Raw genomic sequence first — 10,032 nt, 5'->3', positions numbered from 1 at the left:
ACACAGGATTACAGTACTGTAAAGAGTAGTTAAGGGAGAAAACAGAGCTGAACTGGAGTCTTTAATGATAATGAACAATAACTAACGATATATCAGCTGCCTGTGACAGTGAGCGCAGCAACACAGCTCTTTTAATCTGTTATTTTTATCCAGCAAGTATTGTGTATTCTATATTTTGTACAATTTGATATAGTTTATTATATATATTTATTTACTGTACTACTCGTAATGTCCTGTTTCTTGTTTTATGCTGCTGTGACAAATGAATGAATAAAGTTTGGGTCTCAGCATCAAATAAGACTGACACTGACATCCTGACATTCCTGATAACGCTCACCAATGATGACACAAAATACAAATCAATGTGATTACAGATACAAATACTTTTCATATCTGTTTATTATTTTTTTTAAATCAATGCCAATGTCATCACCGACTGATCAATTGAGCTGGATGTATTGATCGGGAACTCCTCTGACTCTCCACAGGTTGACAGCTCCTTCAGAGAGTGAGAGGTCACGGGTTCGATTCCCATGTTGACAGAGATTATATCTTGGAAATCCCTCCAATGGCAGTGTCAACGCTTCTGGGAGGAAATTTCTCAACTTTGTAACAAAGTCCTAGATAGAAACCCCCTAGAAAAAAACAACAACAAAAAAACATTTTGCTGTGTCAAGAATGGAAAGTAAAGTCAAGTTGTATTTCCTTATTTGCTGTATGTAATTTGTATATGTTTTTTATTCACCTTCATTAATATTTGAACATTTTTATTTAGATAGATAGATAGATAGATAGATAGATAGATAGATAGATAGATAGATAGATAGATAGATAGATAGATAGATAGATAGATAGATAGATAGATAGATAGATAAAAACTAATACAAACATCAAATCTGTTGTGGTATTTTAATTTGATTATATTATTATTTTATAGGCTATTTTTTATTAAATTACATTACGATTGTACTAGTCTGATGAAAAAGATCAGGATAAAAAAAGAAAAGAAAAAGAAAACTCAATTTCTGTAGTCTGTACATCTATCTTTATTCTATTCTATTAAATCCTAAATTGTATGCACATTTTTTGCACTAGATTAATTTCAATTTACTATATTTTATCTTCTATTTATTGTATCTTTTATTTCACTTTATGTGTAAACCATAGACTGTATAAAAAAGAGGTGTAAACTAAACTGACCTTTAGCCTACTGATTATGATTTTGCTTTTCGCGCAGTTTTCAGTTCGCACAGTTTGTCCCACGCCGCCTCCCGTATCACAACACGGAAGTAGAAGGAGATTCACCGTAGGGAACAAAACTAAACGAAACCAGACCGAGAAACAGACATAAAAACCAGATTTTACCTTTTATAACTGAACAAGTTGTTGGTTCATTTCCTAACGAGGTTTAAAAAGTTTGTTTTTTAATTATTATTTGTATTATTTTCGTAACAACCGTTGCTATGTCGCTAAAAGACAGATAGTAGTAGTAGTTGATGTTGTTGTCAGGGCTAAACAGTTAGCAGCGGTGGCTAATGGAAGAATTTACAACAAAAACAAATGTATTGATGACGCCAGGATCGATAATCGATAAATAATGGTGCAGAGCGTGTTTCGGACCGGGTTTCTGGTCCGGGCTTCACACACCCTGTTGACCTGGGTCACCACCCTCATCCTCTTCCTACATGACACCGGTAAGCAAGAAAAAATATTCTTCTACTATTTCACATGTTTTAATATTTAAAAAAAAGTAGTTTATGTCAATAAATAAAATGAACATATATATATTTCTATTCTGTTTTGAATGTTTCAAACACATATTGTAACCAAATAAGAAAGAATAGACGACAAAGGCAGCAAATAATGACAATATTTATTACCTAATTACTGGGCTAACACATTTTAGCCCAGTAATTTTCCCCCTTTTTCCTTCTGTAATCTAAAAATGAAAGTTATACTTTCGATATACTGTATATGTAGTTTATTATACTTTTCCATTGGTTCAGGGTGGGAGGTTCTCTAAGAATTCAGCATCTGGTTATTGCTTCTTTTTTTTTACTTGCTGCCATGAGTGCCATGATTTTTAATAAATATCTGTCCCTGTTATGCAGATCCTTTGATATATTTCCCAAATAAAATGAAAGACAAGAAAAGCCAACATCAAATCCCAGAATCCTCCTTGTTGTAGCTTGTACTTGAGTCCAGAAAGGTTGTAAGGCGGCGGAGCAGGACCAAAAGACAAGAGTATGGTTACTCTGCCATTAGTTGTCCACATTGTCTCCAACATTGAGTCTGATGGCCGGTTTGTTTTGATTTTATTTTTGGGGGGTTATGAAAAACCTCACAGAGTTCTTCCAACAAAATTTTCAACCAACACTGTGAATTTATAAATAATGACAATATTAATAATAATAGTGTATATAATGTCAGTAAAATGGGAAGTAAGAAAAGGACTTTATTTCTATAGCACTTTTATTTTAGAAATCTAGCATAAAAGTTCAAAGTGTCAATGGAGTAAAACCATAAATATGAGAGGATAAAAAGAAAACAGGATAAGTACAGACAGTAGAAGAGGGGTTTTATGTGTTGATTAATAGTAGGATGATGTGTGTGTGTGTGTGTGTGTGTGTGTGTGTGTGTGTGTGTGTGTGTGTGTGTGTGTGTGTGTGTGTGTGTGTGTGTGTAGATCTGCGGAGGTGTGAGGAGCGAGGGGAGCTGCTGCTGCCGCTGCTCTTCTTCCTGCTGGTCGTGCTGTCGGTGCTTTTCTACTTCCTAGTTTCTCTAATGGACCCGGGCTTCGTTCTGTCCGACACCGTCAAGGTAACACAACACAACACACATACACACACACTTCTCTTTTTGTTTGGTCACAATAACTTGATTAGTTGACAGAAACATAAAATTAAACCATAATATAACTTATTTTATCCAAAAATTTCCAAGCAAAACTTCAAAAAATCACAAATTCTTTTATATATCACATTGTTTTTGCTTTTCTGTGTCTTTGATCTTTATGAACGAGATGTTTTCAGGTATTTCGACATCTAGTTTGGACCAACAAAGATGAGTTAAACTAAACAATTAGACTCATTAGATGAATATATGTCCATGTGACGACTCGTGTTTCACCTGTATCAATTAAACTTTATTTGTAGAGCACTTTTCGTACAGGAAGCAGCTCAAAGTGCCTTCTATGATAATAAATAATAAAAACAGAGAGGACACATAGACACGCTCACACACATTCACAACATACACACAAGCAAAATTTTTTATTTTATTTTATTTATTTTTTTAATTCAAAATTTTTCCAGTTTATGGAGACAAGACATAACATAAACCAAACACACGCCAGGTACGTAGACAGGACAAAATCACACACAAAATAAAATGGGGGAGGGGGGTACATGATACTCCAAAACAATGTCCGGGGAAACACAAAAACTCAACAAGAGTACGATACTGGGAGGACCAAATCTAATTCAAATATCTCCTAATAACATCCCATTGTCTACCAAGACCCCTATCAAAATCTTTCAGGAAACCGGCTGCTCTTTCCATGTTGAGGAGATCTAAGTATTCCTCAAGCCATACTTCCTTTGAAAAGCAGGCCGGCTTTCGCTCTTTCCAGTTACAAAGGATCAACCTTTTGACTGTGAGGCAGCCCAGCGCCCATAGACGATTGATAATGGGGCAGGTTATATTGTCAGGCTTACAGCCCAAAATGCATACCATGGGAGACAGGGTGAAGGTGACATCAAGGATCTCTGTCATAATTGCATGCATCTCCAACCATAGGGTTTGGACCGCTGGACATTCCCATAAGAGATGTAATAATGAGCCACGAAGGCCACAATTATGCCAGCACAAATCATCAACATTTTCCGACATCTTTGCTAGTCTGACAGGAGTCATATAGGCTCTGCATAAGATTTTATACTGAATCATCTTGTATCTTACACATTTAGACAAATGTATGCCGGAATTCCAAATAAAGGTCCACTGTGCAATTGACAGAGATAATTTAAGGTCACCCTCCCATGCCACTTGAGTGGGGATATACAACTTATAACAATCAGATGACAAAAATGTATAAATACAGGAGACAGAACGTCTCGATCGAGTAACTCTCGCGAAAACTTCATCCTGTTCTTGGCAAGAGGCAGGCTCTGTCCCCTCAATGTGCTTTTTTTTTCAAAATAGAAGATAACTGAGCATATGTCAAAAAGAACATATCTGATAGGTCAAATCTTTCCTTCATCAATTCATAAGGTATAATCTTACCGTCATAAATCTGACCAATTGTATTAATGCCACTTGTCATCAATTGTTTACTACTGAGCGTGCCTCTTCTAGACATAAGAGCAGGATTATTCCAAATAGGACACGAGGGGAAACATAATCCATTATTAATATTAAACCTTTTGTGTAAAATTCTAACAATGGAGCATGAGAAACTGATAATACAATTATCCAAAGCAGTAGGAGGTTTGGGGTGGTACCATAAGGAAGCTAAGGATCTATCTTTATATTGAGCTATTAAAGATTCCTCGAGCTGTTCCCAGCTGCCTGCCTGATAGAGATCCTTCTATGCCCATGAAAGTGGATACCTTGCGTTAAATGAGATATAGTAATTAAATAAATCTGGAACACCTAGTCCACCTTTAGATCTGGGGATGCAAAGCTTTTGATATGAGATTCTGGGTTTATTGTCACACCATAAAAACTTAATGAAAAGGTGACGTATTTCTTTAAACCAAGAATCAGGGAATTTAAGAGGGATATAAGAGATTATATATGTAAGTCTAGGCAAAACATTCATTTTCAAAAGTTCCGCCCTGCCCCATAAAGAAAGTGGTAAACTGGACCATCTCTCAAGGTCATCTTTTACTGTACGCAGGACAGATGGGCCATTCAAACTAAATATCTCTGTAACTGGGGCTTTAATAATAATTCCTAAACGACAAACGGTACATCCCCAAGATCAGACTTGAATGTGTTAGAATTAAGAGGTATCACCTCACTTTTTTTCCAATTTATTTTGTACCCTGAAAAACCACCAGAAGTATTAACCAAGCTTAAAACAGCAGGTAAGGAAGACCTTGGTCTGCACAGTGTCAGTAAGATATCATCAGCGTACAAGCCCAGTTTATAATCATAATCAAATAAATTAACACCATGTATGTCTGAACAAGCGCGAATTGCACAGGCCAGGGGTTCCAGGGAAATGACAAAAAGAAGAGGGCTGACCGGACATCCCTGCCTCACTCCACGTTGCAGGGGGAAAAAATCAGAAATGAGGCCATTAATTTTGACAGCTGAGATTGGATTACAATAAAGGGCCTTAACCCAACTGATAAACCTCGGACCAAAACCAAACTTTTCAAAAGAATAAAAAAGGTAAGGCCATTCAATTCTGTCAAAGGCCTTCTCTGCATCAAATGATGCAGCTATTGCAGGCTCATTAAGAGAATCAGCACCCAGCAATACATGAAAAAGCCTGCGCATATTATTAGCAGCTAGGCGGCCCGGAATAAAACCAGCTTGGTCTACATGTATTATAGAAGGGACTACACCTTCTAAACGAAGGGCAAGTGTCTTTGCCAATATTTTGTAGTCACTATTAAGAAGACTTAATGGCCTATAATTTCCTGCTAAAGTTTGGTCTTTTCCAGCTTTGGGCAATAGGGATATGACAGCTTTACACATGGAGGGAGGCATGGTCTCACGTTCAATGATTTCTTCATAAAGTAAAAGTAATATGGGGGACAACTGATTTTTGAAACATTTATAAAATTCTGCACCAAAACCATCCTCCCCTGGAGATTTCCCACAAGCCATCTTCCCAATCGCAAACTCAATCTCTGACCTTGTTAAGGAGGTGTCTAACTTAAGTTTATCCTCCCTCTCCACAGAAGGGAGCTCAAAGTGCTCAAAAAAGGCATCCATCTTTTTTTTTACTGGCCCCACCCTCTGTTCCATATAATTTAGAATAATACTGTTTAAAAATTTGGGAGATTGACTTAACCTCACACTGTAGTCTACCTTGTTCATCCCTAACTGCTGGAATAGCACACAAGCAAAAATTAAAACACTGAGGAAACGCTCATAACACTCGACAATTTGTACTTTGCAGTGGAGAAAACACTACAGAGTGGATAAAAACTAAGAAGAAATGGGTAAATGGAATAGAATAAAATAAAATATACCAATATAGTATCTGTATTTTATAAATAATTCGAAGAATAAGAATGGGGATACTGCATAAAGTCAAAGTTTAGATCTAATGAAACTGCTGTAAATCTTAAAATCATAAAATTCAGTTAAACACCAGACTAAAAAAAATCTGCTCTTCTGTCTTTTGAAAATATCCAGGTTCTCTGTAGTGTAATACAGAAACAGGAATTCCCTCCACGTCCATAAACTGGTGAATAATTGATTGATCTCCTCTGTTTTATTTGCATTGCACAATAATTTGGATCGTTGACTTGATTTCTTCACGTGGAGACGCAGGAATTCACGTGTCCTGACGTTGCACAGTCCATTAATTAAAGGTCACAGCAGCAGATACGCAGTGGGCGTGTGTGTGCGTATGTCATATGTGTGTGTGTACACGTGTGACCCACATCGGTATGTGTGTGTGTGTGTGTGTGTGTTGCGCAGGGCGACCAGGGTTCGAGCGAGGAGATGGAGTCGATGATCCCTCAGGCTTCGACCCCGCGGCTGCGTCGCTGTGGTTACTGCCTCCTGCAGGTGAGCGAGCCGAGCGCGTCCACATCTGGAACATCTGGTTTCAGTGTGGTCGTCTACACATCTGTTTCCACTGGAGTTTTATTCAGATAAATGAATAAATAAATAAATAAATAAATAAATAAATATCAGTAATCGACTACAGCTGCATTAAGTTTTACTGCTTATTATTAAAGGACAATTCCGTCCATTTTTGACCCCTAAATTGTTGTCCTGATGGTCACCCGGTGTTGGGGGGAGCAAAAAACGCGACTAAAATTGATGCAGGCAAACCAGAGTTACTCATATAGTGTACAGTACAGTATAAATAGTATAAACGTCCTGGAAAGACATTACTAACCGATCACAGAGCGCCTGCTCTCCCCGCCACAGAAACTAACACTTTGTCCTTGTTGTGACGATTTCTTTACAAAAATAAATGGTGGAGCAGTGCAGTGGTAATGTCCATAATATCTCTGACCGTTTATTTTTGTAAAGAAATCATCACAACAAGGAAAAAGTGTTTGTTTCTGTGGCGGGGAGAGCAGGCGCTCTGCGATCGGATAGTAATGTCTTTCCAGGATGTTTCAGAGTTCGGCTATCTGAGGTGAGTGACTACATGCAAAAACACAAAGTTTACACTGTTTCTACTCTACACTATATGAGTTCAGTGGTGTCTCGTAAGGATTCCAGTCATGTACCATAAATATTTGATTGTTTTCTGAGTGTTTGTTGTGGTTGAAAGAATTGCCGCCATAGGTTAGCGTCGTTGCTATCCCTAGCGCCGGGTAGCCATGGTAACTCTGGTTTGCCTGCATCAATTTTAGTCGCGTTTTTTACTCCCCCCAACACTGGGTGACCATCAGGACAACGATTTAGGGGTCAAAAATGGCTGGAATTCTCCTTTAAGTCAAATTTGTTTAGTTTTTTGTCTTAGAATAATAACTCTCTGTGTCTCTGTCTCTTCATTTCGAGCAGCAGCCGATGAGAGCGAAGCACTGTCAGACGTGCAAACGCTGCGTTCGCCGCTTCGACCACCACTGCCCGTGGATCGAGAACTGCGTGGGCGAGAGGAATCACCGCTGGTTCGTGGTCTACCTGCTGGTGCAGCTGCTCGCTCTGCTCTGGGCTCTGCACATCGCTCTGTACGTCCTCAACACAATTATGGCATTGTTGTTCTCTAAAGGTTTATTTTCTAAACTAAACATCTGGCTGAGTAAGGAATTCCAGAAACCGAAGCTGCAAAAATTAGATTTTATTCTTAAAGACAAACCAAAAAAACCCAAAAAAAACAAAACAAACTAATCGTCTCACATTTTATACATTTTCAGTGTTTTATCTGGAGGACATCTACCTTTATACTGTATGGACCTTTATTTTGAAGGAGCTTCAATACAAATATCTAACTTTTATTTTGAAGGAGCTTTAACACAAACATCTTCCTTTATTTTGAAGGAGCTTTAACACAAACATCTACCTTTATTTTGAAGGAGCTTTAACACAAACATCTACCTTTATTTTGAAGGAGCTTCAACACAAACATCTACCTTTATTTTGAAAGATATTCAATACAAACATCGACCTTTATTTTGGAAGAGCTTTAACACAAACATCTACCTTTATTTTGAAGGAGCCTCAATATAAACATCTACCTTTATTTTGAAGGAGCCTCAATATAAACATCTACCTTTATTTTGAAGGATATTCAATACAAACATCTACCTTTATTTTGAAGGAGCTTTAACACAAACATCTACCTTTATACTGTATGGAGCTTCAACACAAACATCTACCTTTATTTTGAAGGAGCTTTAACACAAACATCTACCTTTATTTTGAAGGATATTCAATACAAACATCTACCTTTATTTTGAAGGAGCTTTAACACAAACATCTACCTTTATACTGTATGGAGCTTTAATACAAACATCTACCTTTATTTTGAAGGAGCTTTAGTAAATGACTTTACTCTCTCTGACTCTTCCAGGTCCGGTATCTCTCCGGCCGCCACCTGGGAGCTCTGGTTCCGGGTGAACGGCTTCCTGTTGGCGGCTCTGGGCGTGGTGGGGGTTTTCTCGGCGGTGGTGGCGCTGCTGCTCGGCTGCCACCTCTACCTGGTCTCCGTCAGCTGCACCACCTGGGAGTTCATGTCCCGCCACAGGATCTCCTACCTGAAGAACTACAGCAGCAGCGGCGGCGGCTGCGTTGGCGGCGAGGAGGAGAACCCGTTCGACCGTGGCGTCTTCTGCAACCTGTGGGACTTCTTCTGCGTCTGCAGGACGGTGGTGTGGGAGCAGGTCTACCAGAGGAGGAGGAAACCCGCAAACCCCGTGTGACCGTCACCTCACTCGGCGTCGTTGGTCGTCGTTAGAGCACTGGAAAAGAGAGTAACGACACGCATTGGTCCAATGGAAGCGCCTCCTGATGGCGGAATATGGGTTACATTGCAAAAGCGCCCAAGAACTGACAACTCCGCATTGTTTGCCAAGGGGGCAGTTGTGGGTCTGAGAAGTGAAGCTCACTTCCGCGTTCAAAAAACTGCAATCCCCCCGGCTTCCTCTGGGGGCTGGTACCGGAAGGGAGCATTCTCCATAAACCCCCATGTTAAAATAGCCGACTTTACGTCCTCAGTAAACATGTTAAAAGCCTGGTACCATTGCGTTTTTTGGTCTCAACCGATAGTTTCTACCCCCGCACACACTCTGAGGGAGGTGAATTTTTTTTTAACTCTACCGTTTTACTGTTATTAGGTTTAAAGTTCTGGCCAATTAGGGCGCGGAAACGTTGAGTGACAGGTCCGGCGACCGCTGCTACGAGGCCAGTGGGCGGGCTCTCGGCCGGCCAACGGCCGCACCGCTCCAAATATGGAAAGTAGAATCCAACATGGCGCAGCTCAAACCCCCGTAGTAGCGGCACAAAACAGACTCCCCCAAACCAATGGGTGACGTCACGGACGCTACGTCCATTCTTTTTACAGTCTATGATTGTTGGTGAATGAGCAAGTTACCCAGGTGGCAAAGCAAAAAAACGGACACGGAGCGTTGTAAAAGGTTTGACACCAGAAATGATATCTAGGAACTTCAAGGATTAAAACCTGGGTGGACAACCCGGTCAACTAGCTGCTGGAAAGCTACAGGGGGCCAAAACTTTTTTGGGATGTTGAGGGTGATATCTTAAAATCGAGTTGCAACAAACCCCAGAATGTTTATTTCATGCCTCCCCCTATGTGTCAATATACTCTCTGCCAAATTTTATAGTTGTATGACTATTTATGCCATTGTAGTGCCTAAATATTTGCATTTA

General features: G+C 39.4%; 1 protein-coding gene across 1 annotated transcript; it reads left to right on the top strand.

Annotated features, from left to right (window-relative positions):
* The first annotated feature begins 1,314 nt into the window (after window positions 1-1,314).
* On the top strand, window positions 1,315-9,162 carry zdhhc12a (zDHHC palmitoyltransferase 12a). Its single transcript, XM_083978332.1, has 5 exons — window positions 1,315-1,694; window positions 2,687-2,820; window positions 6,664-6,753; window positions 7,708-7,874; window positions 8,717-9,162. The coding sequence occupies exons 1-5, from the start codon at window positions 1,598-1,600 to the stop codon at window positions 9,063-9,065; spliced, it is 837 nt and encodes a 278-aa protein (XP_083834458.1). The 5' UTR covers window positions 1,315-1,597; the 3' UTR covers window positions 9,066-9,162.
* The last annotated feature ends 870 nt before the right edge of the window (window positions 9,163-10,032 follow it).

The sequence above is a fragment of the Trachurus trachurus genome (genome assembly GCF_905171665.1).
Source record: "Trachurus trachurus genome assembly, chromosome: 9".
NCBI lineage: Eukaryota > Metazoa > Chordata > Actinopteri > Carangiformes > Carangidae > Trachurus > Trachurus trachurus.
The sequence above is the reverse complement of the archived record's forward strand: the minus strand, read 5'-3'. Positions and strand labels throughout refer to the sequence as shown.